Genomic DNA, 18133 nt, shown 5'->3' on the forward strand with positions numbered 1-18133 from the left:
CCTTAAACTGCCATTATTTTGTGGTCACAAAAAGTGTTTTGTCGAACTATTTAACGTGTCTATATAGACAGCTTCAACTTTTGAGTCATTCATCCTTAACCAGCCTCTTGCAGAGCAGTGGAGGGCTTTATCAGAGACAAATATGAAAAGAAGAAATACATGGATCGAAGTCTTGACATCAGTGCACTTAGGGTTAGTCTCTAGTTCCTAAGAACTTTTGTGTAGAAGACCAATCATAAGCTTGTAAACGCTGACCTGATATCTTTGTCTTATCCTGAATTTACTTGTTATCATAAAATTGTCTCCAAAACCATCAGCTGACAAATGTACAGGACTAGCCATCTTGACTTATTCCTCAACTGCAACTGGGTAAATTGTATTTTCAATAGGGTCACAGACTTTTTGGAAGTATTTCTCTTGTGTTGGGAATTTTAACTATTTGGAACTCTACTCATTCTCCAAAAGCAGGGACTATCTCATGGCCATGCTGCAGTTGTATCCTCTGTTACAGCTCTAAATTACCATGTGTACACATGGCAAAACTGGTTTTAAACTATTAACCAAGGCACTGGGGAAAATTGGTTGCTGGCTAAGGGGAGGTGTTTATAAGCCAAAGTAGTTATCTAACTAGCCTCTACTTTTCATGTTGGTAAAAGGTGCAATTCATTACGAACTTGCTTGGAAAAACTCTATTTCTATTTTTATTTTAACTTCCCCATTACTATGGGCTGAGCTTTGACCCTCACTTTTGTTTGATTCTTTGTACAGAAAGAAAAAGATGACAAATGGAAAAGGAATAGTGAGTCAGCATCAGAGAAGAAACTGGAACCTGTTATCTTTGAGAAAGTGAAAATGGTAAGGCAAAAAGTACAATCATGGGTCAATTGTAAAGGTCTATCTAGAAAGATACAGGGGTTTTTCAAGTGTAGTAGAGATGGAACAGCTTACTATGGAAATATGAGATTTTTCTGGTCTCTTCCTATTAAGAAGTTAATGCATTGAATCACGCTGGTGCTCTGTGTATTTCAGTGTCTTGTCTATAACAGGCCAATACCAGGTGCTTAGAGAGGGGTTCATTTCTCTTCTCGCCCCCCCCCCCCCAATTTACAGACAGCTCTCAATCACAATTGCCATTTCTATGTATTCTCCAACCCTGGGATGCTGTTTGTCTCCTCTCTCCCATTCCTGTCTTGTCATGGTTTATCTAGTGACTATAGCCCTGTGTTGATACCTTCAAACCCTAATTTAACAATAAGAAATTAGTCTTTTTGTGGCATTTCATCTCCAAATAAGGGCTGCTCGTTTCTCCTGGATCAGTTTAGTTTGCTCAAAACAATGAAATTCTTGTTTTTGTACCATTCCTCTCCACACTCCCTACCCCCAATAAGCGTGTAGTAGATTCTAGCTCCCTTCTTTACAGTAAAGGCATGTGACATCTAATTTTGTGTAACCCCACAATGACTTTTTCAAGGGACTGAGTCTTATTCTTCTCCCATCTGGCTAACTGCATTTTACTAGCTAATAAACTGAAGTGTATAGTGGTTCTTGGTATACCACAAGCCGCTTAGTTTGATGTTAAAACCTACACTTGTATTCAGTAATGGAAACTGAAAACATAAGACTAATCCTTTTCCAATTAGGGTAAATTCTCCTCCACCTGAATCTTAACGCTATTGCAGTTACTCCCAGGACAAAGGCAAACAGAATAGCAGAAGCAAGTAGTCAAACTCCCCCTTTGGCTGTCAGTCCTGATGCTCGTTCTTAAGCGATAATGCCTGTCAGTTAAATAAGTCGCATACATAGTTGCGGAAGTATAGTTGGAGCATGGGTTATCAGCTGAAGTTCAGAGTGCATACTGGGCAAGTGTTCACAAATACGTAGCTTCCTTGTCAAGATAAGCTGTGTCTCTTGACTGTCCCTCCCATTAACTTCAAGATGGGAAATGCAAGACAATACTCTGGAGGTTTGGGACGGGATATGTTTCAGAAAATCCTAGTGTTTACACTAAACCTCATAGTACCAGAATGGTTCTATGATCCTGCTCAGGGTTTTCTGAAGATACTTCATATGTGAACATGCAAATCTTGTAATATCATATCTCATCTGGCAGTACTTCAGAGTAGAAGGGGCAAATGCTGGGAAGCTTTAAGTCCCCTTCTGGCTGATTTTATAAAATGTATAAAGTATATGGCACTCTGAGCTGTCCAGGGATCTGTCAGCAGTGATCAGAGATTCAGCCCTATCTTTCCTCTTTAGATAAGTAACTAGATCTAATGACTTTTGTCTAGTATTACTGTGTATTTATTTATTTATTATTAGACTTGCTTGATTATGGCAGAAGAGTTATCCCAGTTCAAGATACAAGCACGGCACTCCTTCCGATTTGTTTACTTGATTTGGTAGGAAACTGAGCCTGACTCTTTAACTGCTTTAACTTCAGTTTTCAAAGTGTGTAACCCTGTCAATTTGAACTGGATCAAATGCAGTCATAATTCAAGCCCAGAATCCTTATCCTTTCCTTTTCACAAAGGTTAAGTAGAAGGTTTGAACAACTGCAAGATTTCTGGATTTTAATATTGTCGTTTTTTTTAGCCACAAAAGAAAGATGAAATGCAGCCACCAAGAAAAAGTCCCCCTAAATCTACTGAACCTGTAATGGATCTGCTAGGACTTGGTAAGAGAATGTTCCAAAGCATGTGACTCTCTCTGAAAAGTATTGAGTAGTACAGAATGGTCTTAAATGTGGTGCCCATAGGTAGGTGGCAGCTGCTAAAGCCCATAATCCTTTGGGGATATATTCTGGCAAGGCCATCTAGAAGGCAATCTAAATTACACTCTTTTCTTCTCTTTCTCTCTCTCCTCTACCGGGCCCTTCCCTTCCCCCCAAAAAAGGAGGGGGACAAACAAACCTTTTTGGAAGTAAACAGTTGAATGGCCTCTGGAAATGAGTGCGCCTGCCTGTTTCAGTGAATACTTGCTGTTTCCCTGGGTTAGAGCAGCCTTAAAAGCTCACTTCTCCCACCACTCCCTAAGGTGAAGGGAACTTTCTAACTGGAAAATCGGACATGACATCATGATGCAGGAAGGGTCTCTTTGACTTTAGGTTCTTCTTAAAGGTACTTGCCAATAGTGCTGTGAGGAGGCGGTAGCTATCCCAGGGTGGATTGATTCAAATCGTGATTGCAATCAGTGATTTAAATCTGCTCGCTGGAAATGTTGATTTAAATCATCAGTTGTAATCTTGTTTTGCATCTGCACTTCAGTTATTTTCCTAAAGAGGTTGATTCCTATTGGTTGATACCATTTAAACATGTTGACTTGCAATTAAATATAGCTGTTACACTAAATTTTTGGTATTGTTTGCTAATCGGGAGGCTACATTATATCTATATACATTTAAGCATACACGCTTATTTAAACATTTGCAGCTTAACAGACGTTTTTCAGATTCTTAATTTTTACATTTTATTAGAAAAAAATTATCCAGCACATTTAGGGTTGTTTTATTTAACTGATTTATTTAACAAAGGTCGTATCTGTCGTCAGTGTATTGAGCAGTCGTCATGGCCTTTAAGATATAAAAACTAGTAGCTCCCATCCTCTTCTGTTCACAGATTAGAAGGGGTGGGGCTGGGGAATTGTTTTTTTTGTGCTTTTTTTTAAAATCCCAGTCAGTTTCTCAACTTTACAGGAACTAGTCATTGAACTAAATTAACTGCAATGAAAAAAATATTCTCTATACCTGCAGAAGAGGCTACTTCTGTCAAAAGCTGACTTAGCCAACTCTGGTTCCAGTTACTTAGCCAGTGACTTCTACCAGTTCAGTGGTTTCAGTTTCTTTAAAACTTCAGCTGTAAACATTGAATATTTTTATGTAATTGACTTGAATAGACCTGATATAAGTTTAGGCCTTAATATGGGTTGTCATAATTTTAAATTTAATTTTAAATATTTTATTTTTTAAAAGGAAACTGTATTTAACTTTAAAAATCCTTTAATCCACTTTAGCATGCTATATTACAATGGGTGAGGATTACAGCTATGGAAATTACCTGTGGTATCTAGGGCATTCAGCGCACATACATTTTTCCTATTATAGATACCATCTTTTGTGATGTCCTTTGGAGCGTAGAGCTAGCCTATGGGCGTAATTTTAGCTTTCCAAGCAGTTTGATTCTTTAGGAATCTAAATATAAGTGAAACTAAACAAGTCAGCTTTCTATCCCAGAGGGGTATAATCCTCCCTGCAAAACTTTATCCCAGTAACAATATGCCACCTAAAACTGACATCGTATGGCCCTATGCCCCAGCAGAGCACTCCTACCTTGCTCTTTGGTGCACGAGTCTATTGTGGTTCAGGTTTTACAAAACGTTTTGCAGGTTACCTCTGAATAGCTTTGTGCGTGAGGCATTCCTGCCAGCATAAGATTCTCTCAGGGTGGCAAACGGTAGCACTAAAGATCCATGCTTCAGTGATTCCTAATCATGTTCGGGGCAGAACGTGCCTCTGAATGCCGCAGATGGTGATTTGTGAAGGGCTCTGAATAGAAATGTGAGTTCTAATAAGACTTGTAGTGCTTATTTCCTGCTGCAGGCGAATGAGGGAAACGTAACTCCCGAGAGTAGCTGAATCAAAGCCCTCCAGTGCACCTAATGCAGCTCCCTCCAGCACTTGGCGTTGCAGCAGAAATATGCACTGTCCCCTGCACAGCAGCTGCACTACGATAGCAGCGCGACGTGTGCAGCAGCCATTTGCTTCCACCCGCGCCGCCTGCTTTGAGTTTCAGGAGGGGTGGCGGTGGCTCAGCATACGGCAAGATGCTTTTTGTACCAAAAGGGCTTTTGCTGCACTGGGTGGGGAAGCAAAGCAAAGAGCCAAGCAGTGGGCCGCTTGGGTCACATAGGGCTCCACCGTAATCTGCAGTCCCTGCACATGGCAGCTTATTTGGCGGACCACTCGCCACCTTACCTCAGCTGGCAGGAAGGCTGGCTAGCCATATTAGGCGTCTAACCTTTATATGTCACTCAGATGTTCCTGTGACCAGCACTGTCCCAAATGGAAGACCCAGCAGCAGTTTAGAGAAGGATCTAGATCTCTTTGGTTCCGTGGAATCTAACTCGCTCTCTGACTCCAAGGTGAGTAGTGTGTGGTAATAGACTTCCCCAAACACTGCCAGGTGGCTACATTGAGCACGGAGAAGGCCTGCATGTTTTCATCCTCAATGTTCACAAAGGTGAGCGTGTCACAGTCGTCTGTTTCTCCCCAGGTCACTGGCTCTATGCCAACAGCTGGAAGCGCTGGGTCTGTTCCTGAAAACCTGAACCTTTTTCCTGAGCCAGGAAGTAAAGTGGAGGAAACGGGAAAGAAACAACTCTCTAAAGACTCCATTCTTTCCCTGTATGGTTCTCAGACACCCCAGATGCCTGCCCAAGGTACTGCACATCGTGGGGGAAGGAGGGAGCAAGCTAAAAGTTTTCTGCCACTGATTGGGATGTCCTGAGAGCTTTAAATTGACAGATCTGAATTGCTTCTAGTGCAACTTTTTTGGATTAATGTGAGACCTGTTACAAGTGGGCAGGTATTCCTTGAGGAATTCCTTTGTTTTGGGGTGTAAAATGTACAATCTATGAGCTGGCTCTGGCCCACAAGGTGTATTTATGTAGCCTGCAGAATGTATTTGGACTGTCCAGATTCTAAGCTCTTTTTTTTTCTTTTCTTTTCTTTTTTTTTACAAAACTCTAGCCCTCATGGTTGTGAAGAAAACCTTTCAGGTGTGAGCCAATGTAGTCCTATCTTCAGGCAGCTTTAGGGGGTGGACTCCTTGTATCCTGTTAATCTCATCAGAGTGTCAACTCTACTTCATTGCCAGCATTAGCTATTCACTTGCTGATCCTTTTAGTGGGTGGAATGGGGAAGGGCATGAGGGATGCCCACTAGTAGGTGAGAATTGTGTGTTTTAGGGAAGGAAATGGAGGGAAGAGCTGGAGATTCACAAGAGGAGGGAAAGAAACCAAGAAGATAGAGCAGTGGCTTTGAAGGGGAGCATATTTCTCACTGATCCTTACTGAGTGAGATGATAAGGTCCTGAATAATAATCCCCAGTTTAGATCCTGCATACGGGCCCCTTGATCTGTGTGCAGACTTCCCTTTGCCATTGGGGATTTCTACTGTGTCTTGAGAGTTGTACGTAGACCTCCTTATACCATCTATGGGCAGTAATTACAGGGGAATTCTGCCCTGTCCTCCAAGTAGGTCTGATATCCCTGTTGATATTTGCATTTAAAATGCTCGTGATATCTCCTCGCTCTAGCAAGGGTATCGCTATGCAGTGACAATACTGAAGTGCAATTGCAATTCAGCTCCTTTAGAGTTAGCAAGAGGAGCCGTTGTCCACGGATGCCTCTTCCTCCCCTGATTTCTTGTCTTCTAGTCCTTGAGTTTTATTCATCCTGTTTTGCATGCTGTAATACCCCCGCTCCTCCCCAGAACTGCCAGCCTCCTGGCAGAGGACAGATTACATTTGGATCCAGTTGGTGCCCTGTCCCCTGCTCAGGAGTCATGGTGATCAGAGGAACTTGTCCCAGGGATTGAATATGCTGCATCTACGTTGCGTGTGTTGGCCCCGGGAGTAATGGACCAGAACTGGAACTTCAGTCTGCAAAATACTAGCAGTCGGCCAGCCCTATATTTCTTTTAAAAGGACCTATTTCAGTTCTTGCAATAATAAATAAGTGTGTGGCAATTCTGCTCAAGGCATATGTCAGCCAAATCCCAGTTTCCCAAAAATCAGCATTGAGTGTATTTCTTTCCCCCTATGGCCACTTACCTTCTTGCCCTGTTCCAGGAGCAATGTTCATGGCCCCAGCTCCGATGGCATACCCTGCAGCGTACACTGGCTTTCCAGGTGTTGCCCCACCCAGCAGCGTGATTGGAGGCATGATGGCCCCGCCAGTAGGAATGATGGCACAACCAGGAGCTCCAGGGATGGTGAGCCCCATGGCTATCCCAGCTGGATACGTGGGTGGCATGCAGACGGCTGTCATTGGCGTCCCCAATGGAATGATGTCAGCACAGCAGGCCGGATACGTTGCTGGCATGGCCGCAGTACCACAACCAGTGTATGGTGTGCAGCCAGCTCAGCAGCTTCAGTGGAACATTGCGCAGGTGAGAGGGACTTGTTCCTGCTCGAATCAAGCTTTAGTATTTGCCTTTCTTCCGAGCATCTTAAAATGCTTCACACATACGAAACGAATGATAGCAGCAGCCTGGAAGGTGGATCCCTTCTTGGAGATAGGCAGACGGAGGGATGGAAAAGCTAAAACTTGCCCAGGGTATCTTAGGACGCTGGCAGAGCCAGGAGCCTTGACACCTAAGCCCATTCTAGTCACTTGTCGTGTCCTCCTTAGCATCAGAGCTTTCTCCGTGGTGGTCCAAATTGCAAAACCATTGTGCAGTTTGGTAAAACCCTGCCCACCAAACCTCAGAACTGAAATAAACGTGCTCCAGCGCAGAGCTCGGTCGTTTAGCCCAGGGCTGGAATAGGAGGTGTTGCATGAGCAGACAGAGTTGCTGCCATTGGAAAGTTCTCACAACTCTCAGTGTGGCCTAGATGCCAGCAAGGCACAGGCGAGAGTTATTCCATGACTACCACGTCACCCAGAACTGCAAAGAGGGGAGCTGGCTCCAGATGAATCTTCCTGCATGCTTCTACTCTAAGCCCCATTGCCTGTGTTATGTCTGACTTCATAAGAAGTTGGCAGGGTATGATACTTCTGTACTGGGATAAATAGGGTGTGTTTTCAATCTGGCTCTAATTAGATTGTATGTAAGAGGCCTCTAGGATACTGTAGGAAATGAGACTGTTGCCTTGTCTTTGGCCTTTCGTTTTAGCAAAATACATTAGATTAAGCTGTCACTTCTTCAAGCCTCTTGCCAGAGACGGCTGTCAAGCAGCAAGAGCTAGACTCCTTACCTTACCTTTTGGTTACATGGCTTTTCCCCCTCCAAGACTTGGATCCCCAGCACGTACTTTACGTGAAGTCTGTGCTTTAGTCCCATAAAAGTCAATAGGACTATCCCATGTGCTGAACTTTAAGCCTGTACCAAGTGCTTTCCTGGCCTGGGGTCTAGATTATTATTTTTTTTCCTGCTGTGTGTTAGAATGATTTCCCTGACCTGGCTTGTCTCCTTTCCTTCTCAGATGACCCAGCAGATGGCTGGGATGAACTTTTATGGAGCTAATGGCATGATGGGATATGGACAGTCAATGGGCGGAGGAAGTGCCCAAGGAACCAATCAAACCCTCAGCTCTCAAATGTGGAAATAACCCTCTTCCTCCCCTGTATTATGACCACTTTTTTTTTTGGCCTTTTGTTCTGTTTTAAAACTGCTCCATGAGACATTCAGGGTTTGTTTCTGCCTCTCTGTTCAGCCTGAACCTTTGTGTTCCCCATAACTGAGACCCATCTCTTCCTTTAACTGTCAAAACCACAGGGAAACCTCAGTGACCAGAACACCACTTTCAACTCCTGCATTCAGCACAGTGAAATGCAAATGCTCTTGGGGGCACTGTCTCCCCCTTCTCGGCATCTCAGGGGAGGGATGATTGAGGTAGCTGAATTGAATTACGTTACTGGCTTCACATCGGGCCTTTGGGGAGTTGGATTTAAATAAAATGGTATTGGTGGGTTTTTGTTTGCTAAGGGAAAGCCCCTGAGGAACTGGATTTTAATCCAACCTAAATCTTGCCACCTCGGTTCTTCTCTCTTGCTGTGGCGTTCTTTCGAGCTGAGGCCTCTCTGTGCTTGGCTAGTCAAACTTCATTGGAACCAAAGTCATGTTGAAGACCCCTCCTGTGACCAAACAGGAGTGTCACACAAGATGGAACGCACACTGTGTTTGGAATGTGAAACTTTGCACTTCTTCAGAGTGGCTTTTTCTGTCTAATCTGTGGTGTTGATGTAATTTAAAACAAACCAAAACAAAAAACAAAAAAAAACTTTTAATGAACTAACCAAGATAATTAATTTATAGAGGGCCAAGAGCCCATCACAAGTATTTCTTACACTTTTAAAATTACCATGACATCCTAATTTATACTTTTTTCATATCTGTTTTTGTTCTTGTGTAGTCCCCATCCCCAGCTTTCTCTTGACATTCTGATACCGAAGCATAGAAGGGGGGAGCATGGGGGCAGGTTTTTCTTGTCCTTCACAGCCACCTCACTAGAAAGCATACATTTGAAAGATTGCATCAGCGTGAGCAAAAAAGTGCGACATACTTGGTTTACTTTATCCTGTGTATATGTAAATTCCTTAATAAAACATTGCAGTGAAACATCAGTTGACTTCATATTCTTTTTGGCTCTTAAATATTTCATTTGGAATCTGTCAAATCACCAGTGATACAATGAGTTAATCACCTCTGGGTTCAGGGGTTCAGATCCCTAATCAAATGTTTGCTGTCCCTTTAGTCCACAGTGGGAACATGACCACTTTATTAGACTAGAACACAAATGTACTGCTTATCTGGCCCAGGATTCTAAGGGCTTGTCTACATGCAAATTTGGACTAGTTTAACTAAGTGATTTGCAAATCAACTGAGTTCATACAGTGTTTGCACCTGGTTAACAAAAATCCATCTACCTTAACTAAATTGTGCATACAGCAAGGCAAATAAAACTTGAACACTGTACACACAATTCTGTTCTCTCTGAAATACAGCCGTCTTAACTGTCAGGGTTATAATGCTGTAACCAGATGCTCTGATAAGTTTTTAATATCTTAATGAACCTTAAAGAATCTGGTTTCCCACAACTTTTCAAGACTGGATAAATTTAGGTGATCTTTAAGTTCCATCTTTGCTCAGTTTGTCAACAGTCCTACTAGGTCTTTTGCAGATGAAATTGACACACTGAATTTGCAAAATTTGTCTTATATTTTTGCTGGTAAGTCATTGTAGATTCGTGGATAATGCATGTACTCCTATTGTGGCAAAATGTTCCAGAGCAAGGACCTCTTGTAGGAAAACATCCTGCACTAATATTTTTAATAAACTTGTAGATGGCAGGGTGTCAAATTCTCTGCACCGAGGAAGTGGCAGGTGGAGAATGTGATGTGAAATCATCCACTTTGGTCAGCAGTTGCTGCTTCTGTATTTAGTCAACTGCACATATATACAGTAGAAATGAAGAATAGCCTAAATTTCAGGGTGTTTCTACAAGGCTGGTGCAGGGGCTGGTGCAGAGCCTGTTGTGCTGATGGCATAAGGTTTGTGGAAAATGAGAAACAGCATCAGAAAACACACAATGTAGTGAAGGCAAACTCTTGAAACTTCCTTTATCCTGTAGTACAAGAACCAAAGGGTCACCTAACCTAAACGATGACACAGATATGAAAGGAAATACTTTTCTGGGACTGGATAATAAAGGCAAATACCTTGGTAGGAATATGCAGTTATTCTAGATGAGAACTTGAGTGCTTTCAGTTCTCATGCCTTAGGGTGCTACCTGAACAATGGCTGGGTGAGGAAGAAATCTACCTCACTGTACAGTGTTCAGTCACTTGCATATGGTTCTTTTTCCCAATCCACTAAAGTATTCTCTGCCATCACTGTTGGGAGGTGAATGGTATACCACATCCAGCATTGCATTGCATTTCCTTTTCCTCTGAACTGTGGCCATTAAGTTTGTGCATCAAACAATAGTGACCATTTCAAAAACAGCAGAAGTAAATCCATACTCTGGTATCAAGAGTCTTCCAGAATTCAGCTCACTTTTGAATCTAGCAAACAGCCTCAAACATGTAGTTGGAAGTCAAAGGTTAAGGGAGTTTCCTATATGAAAGGTTCTGCAGCCCAAATGTAGGTGAAGCAAACAGTTTTCAAACTGGCTTTAATCATCTTTACTTGCTGCCCAAATACTGTACATGCAGGTACAAGCCAATGAAGAATATGAACATTTCATTTTTGTTTCTTCTTGGCAAATTGGCTAAGAATATTTTACAAAATAACGTGCACCCTCAAATCCATCAGTCCTGCTGCATATAAACCACAAAAATACAAGAGTTTTACATTAGGAAAGACCACACACATATAAAACATTACATAGCACAGGTATAAAATTGCCATTTGCTTTTTTTAATCTATTACCTTTCTTGAGGGCCCATCCCCTTGTCTTAAACAATGGAATTGGGGTTAAAATCAGTAATTCACCCCCTACTGTGAATTTATTTCAATACAAAGTTGCTGTTAGTTATGAATCTGTCATTAAGACACAGCTTATTTCAAAACTATAAAACCAATAAGAGACCGATTAATTTAGTAAGGAATCCCCAAACCTGATGCCAATTTATCTGATTTTAGCAAATTAGTTCTTCCCTGTTAAAATAAAACTATCCCAGCACTGAAGAGGGGCAGTAGGTTCTGTTACAGACTGCATACCTGTTCTGACTTTCAGATGAAAAATAGGGGTTTGCTAAATATGGTGTATGTCCTTTGTGCCATCTGCCACTTAATCAAGATGCCTGTAGATTTTAAAAAGCTTCTGTACAGTTCTTAAATCATGGTTAATAGGCATTTGAGGCATGCATAACCTTTTAAACCATGGAGTGCCAATTGCAAGTGGACCACTAACTCCTATTACTGTACTGAGTTCAGGAGACGGTGTTTGGGCTTTCCGTACATAATGCTCATATTGGTGTGCGTGATCCAAACCATCTGTTACAACTGGTGCAGTACAGGTTTAGATAATCTGAATGTAAGGTGGTACTGATTCACCCTATACCTCTCTAAACCAACTAATAATGCTGCACTTACCTAAACAACAAAAGCTTGTTTTCTTTTCAACTTTCTAAAGCAATGACTAGCTGTACAGGCAGGGCTCTTGGGCATTAGGAAGGGCTCTAAAATACCACCTGGTCTGCTTAAGAGAGTGTTTAATTTTGGACCCCCTCAATGAAAACTCTCTCCTTGTTGCCAGTGTGTGCTACTGGCCCTTTGAATCTCTATCCTATGCTTGCTTTTTAAATTAAGAGCCCAGCCCAGATTTAAATGGATGGCCTATATGGCTACAAGTTGAAAACATTGTAGGAGCTGAAAGTGAACATCGGCTTTTCCAAAAGACCTTGGCAACTTAGAAATATAAATTCCGTTGACTTTTGAGGGGATTGGCGCTCCTATGTGAAGTAGGCCCCAATCCTCAAAAGTACCTATGTGCCTAATGCCCATTAACTTCAATAGGAGCTAGATGCCTGAATACCTTTTGGGGGATCTGGGCCTTGGGTCCTTCTGAAAACTCCACCCTCTTTCGTAATTGCTGTAGCTTTAAAATAGCCAAATGTCAAAGACTGACTTTAATTCTGCACCAGGGCTGCTCGAGCAATTCTTCCCCCCCCCGGAGGCAGGTTTTTATAGTCAAGCTATAAACTCTGGCCATTAATGACAGACTCAGTGGGTGCTGGACACTGCTGTAGTGCTTGTTAGAGTCAATATTTTGTTTGAAGTGGGGAGTGGGACAACACGATGGGGGAAATTTATTTAGCTTTAACTGCATGAAAAGATCAAGCCCTTTTCTAAGAAAAACAAGGCCACCAACATCAAAGTGCTAACGTCCGAGAGGCATTCGATGCCAGAACACCTGGCCGGTCGGTTACAGATGAGGGTAGTGCAGCTACAACCCGAGGAAAATAAGATGCCATCTCTGGCATCAGAAAACATTGCATCAAGTTCCTTGCAATAAACATAAGACAAAAATCCACCTTTCTCACAAGTGCTAGGAAGTCTTGTCAATATCCAGTAATCGACAATAATCCCTTTAGAAACAACCAAGTCATTTACTAACACACGCTCTTCAGATCTCAATAAAACCCCTTTTTGCATGGTTCTGAGGCATCCTTCTTCCATCTGAACTAAATGCAAATGCTGCAGTGAGGGAGCAAGATCCCAACAAAACCCTCACTTCTCAATGGCTACTTAAGTGCCTTCATTTTCACATCTGAGACATACTGACTTCACGGCTGGCTTTTTTTATTTTAAAAAAAAGGGGGGTGGACCTCATTAGGCAGGGAAGCAGTATTCCTCTAACATCATTGTGTGCCAAGTTAAGTAGCAGCCTTCTGGATAAGATGCAGGGTTAGCTACACCTTTTAGAGATGCCCGGGTAGATGAAAGGAAGAGAAATTAAAACCAGCTTTGCAGTGATGGTGTACTACCTAGCTGAATTCTAACAGTCCCGAAAACCTTCCTGCTTCTTGCATCATTTCCCATTTAGCTCAGCAATCACTAGTTTGATAATCAAAGCAAGGACCAGACCTACTACAAGCAAGCATTTGGCGCCGATGTGTTAATGACTGCCCTTCGTCACCAACATTTAAAATAAAAAACCCATCCAGAATACAAGACTGTGTGCTAAACTCTGATTATAAAAACATGAGGTATACCAATGATCTGAGTTCTGAAAGGGTAGAGAGAGCCTGCACCAGTCATTGGGTCTTGTGCTTGCAGCCAAACTGTGAGTTGCTTTTCTGGGGGGTGGTCTACGCTGGCAGCTTACATCGGCATAGACGCATCTCTTGGATGTGAAAAATCCACACTCCTGAGAGATGTAGCTATGCCAACCTAACTCCTGGTGTAGACGGTGCCAGATTGACGGAGGAAGTCCTCTGTTGACCTAGCTACCCACCTCTTAGGGAAGTGGATTGACTGCAGCAATGGGAGAACCCCTCCCATCGGCATAGATAGTGTACATACTGAAGATCTACAGCTTTGTGATGCTACTGTGTTACCTTCCAGGATCCAGGGAAATACACGAGACAAGATCTAGGATTTTTTTTTCTTTTTTTTTTTTTAAAGACACGACCGCTTTACTCTAACAGTGAGACAAGCATTTACAAAACTTTTCCTCAGTTCTCAGATCTCGCCTTAAGAACCTGCTTTTCCAAGTCTTCGGCCCAGGCTGATGCTGATTGGTGTAATCGATTTCACAGAGAACAGTTGTTATAGGTGTGACCGCCTAAGATTCTATTTTACATAATTTTCTTTCTACACTGTGGTGGTGAAGGTTCTAGTTTCAGGTCTTTACCACACCTGTTTCATTTCCTAGCTGCCACACACGCTTCCAAATTACATGTAAAGCAGATTCCCACCCCCCCTCCCCTCTGGGCAGGCTTTTCTACAATCTGTCAAACTTTCCTAGCACACCATGACCCTCTAACAACTGGTTTAGCCCCTGCTGCTGCTTCCTATGCTCGCCCTTGTGAACCCTGCTTTTACGAAAGCCTTTGGAAGGCAGGGGATGTCTTTCTGCCCTCTGGGATGCAGAAGGAGTCCTTCCTGTGCTTCCAATGCAACCACCAAGCACCATGGTGGCTGAAAGCTCTTGTTTAACCCTTCAAATGCTGGTATGTTCTAGCACAGTTAAACACATTCCTCAGAGGAAGCATACGGGTGCGTATGCCACAAACTGCCCCACCGATCCGAAAAAGTTTTACGCGGGGTTTGTAAGAGTCGAGCGGAGGTGGATTATTTAAGCCTGAAACAGTAAAGCCAGTGCTGTTTGTATAGATGGCTTTGTACCGTTCAAGGCCCTCCTCTGCTCCAGGCTATGCCAACACCCTTTTCAGTAATACAAAGGTATTTATAAGTGCATTAGAAAAACACACATGCTGTGGCTTTCAGTCATGTCAACTCAATGTTTACAAGTTTCCAAGACACTCAACAGAACAGGATTCCTCGTATCAGCAAAGGTAACCCAGACCCAACTCCTTTGACCAAAGGCTTCGTTCCAGGCTTTGAAAACCAATCAGCTTCATCTATAGAAGTGGGCCCCGGGTGACACATTTGTTTCTGATGTCAGAGAGGGGGGCTGAGAGCTGGGGTAGATACCTGTACAGGAAGCACTTATTCTAATCTCAGCTGCCCATGGCTTTTTCTGGTACAGCTTCACGGACTTAGAAACCCAGCTGCAGAACAGCTGGATGCCCCTCCCCCCCCCACACACCCCCAATTCTTCATTCCCTTTCAACATACCATGAAGCTGACAGAACAGTGATGGTTGTCAGGCCATTCCTCCCTGTTTGCTACTGCCTTACGTACCAGCTATGTGGGACAGAAATCATCTGCTACACTGGCCCATGCACTGAGTATATGTTTTTGGACATACCAGTGTTTTAAAGAATCTTCACAGCATCTTCCAGCAGCAGTGGGGTGAGTCAGTGCTTGTCGTCACATCTGGGCATGCTTTCTTTCTCACGGTTACAGGTGCCTTCAGAGCCATAGCACGGGCTCTTGCCTTTTCAGTGTAATAATGCCCTCGGCTCGCAAGAAGGCCACATGAAAAATGTGCAACAAAAGCTGAAGCTGCATGAAAAGATTCATGTTTTATTACAAGCTTGGAGCAAGTCTCAGCAATTGTGGGAATGCTTCAGGCTAAGCTGGGGCTAATTTCCAGATGAGAAGAGCCTGAGCCAGTTTCCTGGACTCTGGGAAAGTTTCGGTCCCTATCTAAATTTGCTAGATCAGGCCTGTCTCTAGCTTCCAGCAATTTAGTTATACATAGAGATGATGCAGTGCTCCCGCCATGTTACATGGCTATAACTGGTTTTGCTTGGACTTCATTGCAGGTTTTTAGCACCGGACCTCAAGGGGAAACACTCTGGGCCACGCTCATCCTTTTAACTCCACCAGGATGCCTGGGGTTGGATTCTGATCTCACTTGCACTAATGTAACCCTGCTGACTTCTGCCAACTCATTCCTGGTGTACGTGAGCTCAGAAATAAGCCCTAAGTATTTATTATCCTCACATCTGGCTTCCCTTTTTGGGGGGGGGCATGGGCACTGGTTAGGTCCAGACTAAAACAGACAGTCTGCAAATGCCCTCATCAGCAGTGCCCCTGGGCAGTAGAGGCATGCGGGTGGGTTTGAGGTTCCTTTCCTGACCAAAGAAATGATGGGGAGAGGGCGCAATGAGTAACTGATGAGTAATGCTCGCAGCCAGCCATCACAAACCACGTAACAGACAAGAAATGCCCTTTTGCAATAGAACATTTCCTCCTGCCCCCCTCAGCTGAAGCCTTGTTCTCCATTAGGTCTGTGGGGACTTTCATGTAGCATGTAGAAAAGCAGCTCGGACTGAGGGTTTTTTTGTCTGAGTGAGGGAAATGTCTGACACTGGATCTCATGCATAAGAAAATAAAAAGGAGCTGACGTCACAGTGTAAACACGATACTTGAGTATTGTCTTTTTTTTTTTGCAACCCAAAATAAAACTTGCCCTGTCCCCCTACAAGTCCCCCAATGTGAATGGGGTCAAGTGGGCTGGGCTGGCCAGGCAGCGCTGAGAGTGAAGCAACAAAAGCTTTGATGAGGCTACAGTTTGTGTAGAGGACGACGGCAGCCATCTGAAGTCCTCAGCGTGGTGGCTTTGCCATGCCAACCCGTCTTGGGGAGCAGAAAGAATCACTCCCTCGAATCCATGTGCTTTGCTTTTCGGAGTTACTGCCTAGCAGCAAGACTCCAGTTTATACTGAAAAGGAATCCGGGGTGGAATTTGTTCTGATTCTAGTTACATTGTTATTCTCCAAAGCATAGAATGTTTATTAATAATAATAGTAATAATAATAATAATAAAAAAAAACCCAAACACTCAGGAGTGTCCAGGTTGTTCCCTGGAGAATCTGAGCATGTCCTTCAGATTACAGTTCTTTTGTTCTGGCACTGGATTTTCCACACATCAACATGAGTAGATTTTTCCAGCTACTGCTCACATGAGAGCGGCGGACCGTATTGGAAACCATAGGATTTGTACGTGGTTGTGGATATACAACCCCAATTGTCTTTGTTCTAGGTGGCCTTAGAGTGCTATCCTTGAAAAAGTCTCTGCAGATGTCCCCACTTTATCTTCAGCAAAGTATTATGCTAAGAGTTGGTTGGGGTTGAAGTTGCCATATCCCTTCCATTGGTTCTGAAAATAATGGGTTGTTTGTTTGTTTGTAAAGCTACGGTACTAACTCAGATATTTAGAGACCGCATGATGTGTGTTGGAGGAAAGGGAAAGAACCTGCTTACTTCAGTCCAAGTTAATGAGAAAGACATCTACCAAACTTTCATACTTTGTCCAAGCTGGCCTCTCAGGGCTCAGCTCAACTTCCAACTCAAATCAGACCTGCTAATTTGTCCAGCAAAGTAAGGCTGGGTTGTCCTTTTCTTTCCTTCTAAAACTTGAGTGGCCAAAGCAAAAGCAGAGATGATGTTCATCTGAAGGAGAAGATCACTCCCTTGAAAGCTTGTCCTCTTCAGACACCTGCCCTCCTATATATTCAAAAATCCAGCACTCAGGAGCAAAGAAACCAAGTCCAGCCAGCCAAGGTGGACATCAGGTAACAGGATCATGCTCTGGAAGGAACCTAAATTCATGTCATCACCTTCTTCCAGTTCCAATAAGCCGGGCACAAAATGGGCTTCCTCAGATAACCCACTCTGGCTCTAAGGTAAAACCGTACAGTGGACCAGCAGGGCCACCGTTAAGTCTGAACTTGGAAATCAGTGTATATTGCTTGTACTGAACAGTCACTCCTCCACCATAGCAGACCAGGCTCTGGTTCCTTGGAAGAAAAACATGAGATCCTGGGGACTGGGGAGCAAACAGACCTATCTCCATCTGTAGTCAGCAGAATCCAGTCTGGTCCCCACTCAGCGATCCCAAGATATTTTGGTTTGGTGAAGTTGCAAATTCAATGTACATTTATAGCAGCTGAAATTCCTTGACACAAAGTTGCTGAAATCTTGATGGTGGTTGTGTGTCATAAGACCGCCACCAAAGAGTAAGTACATTGCCGACTGGCAGTTTCCATTTTGTGGAGGGGATGGTTTCATAGCAAAGTTCTTACCCTTCAGGTTTACTTTTTTGTTTCTTTGCGGCAATAAGTTCTTGTTGGCTCATCCTTGCTAGCAATGCAGGAGGAACCATAGGATGTTCCTTGTGCTCTGTGCATTGTGAAATTCTCTTTTTGCCAATCAATACTAATAAAAACAAACCCTCAACCTTGATTTTGGTTAGTTGGTATTAAAGACTGAAGGTCAGAGATATCTGCTAGGTAGAAATACCCCATTAATCTCATGTCCTTTTCCAGTCTGACC

The 18133-nt window shown here is 43.2% G+C and overlaps 1 protein-coding gene across 1 annotated transcript in view; it reads left to right on the forward strand.

Moving 5' to 3' along the window:
• The window catches only part of SMAP2 (small ArfGAP2), a 34140-nt gene extending 24798 nt beyond the window's left edge, over window positions 1-9342 (forward strand). Inside the window, exons 4-10 of the mRNA XM_084652468.1 lie at window positions 114-192; window positions 769-855; window positions 2593-2674; window positions 5030-5136; window positions 5268-5433; window positions 6846-7165; window positions 8202-9342. Of these exons, the coding sequence (XP_084508594.1) occupies window positions 114-192; window positions 769-855; window positions 2593-2674; window positions 5030-5136; window positions 5268-5433; window positions 6846-7165; window positions 8202-8327 (967 nt within the window). The 3' untranslated portion in view covers window positions 8328-9342. The remainder of the gene's footprint in view (window positions 1-113; window positions 193-768; window positions 856-2592; window positions 2675-5029; window positions 5137-5267; window positions 5434-6845; window positions 7166-8201) is intronic.
• The last annotated feature ends 8791 nt before the right edge of the window (window positions 9343-18133 follow it).

Source organism: Lepidochelys olivacea (genome assembly GCF_965140295.1).
Source record: "Lepidochelys olivacea isolate rLepOli2 genome assembly, chromosome: 19".
Classification (NCBI taxonomy): Eukaryota; Metazoa; Chordata; order Testudines; family Cheloniidae; genus Lepidochelys; species Lepidochelys olivacea.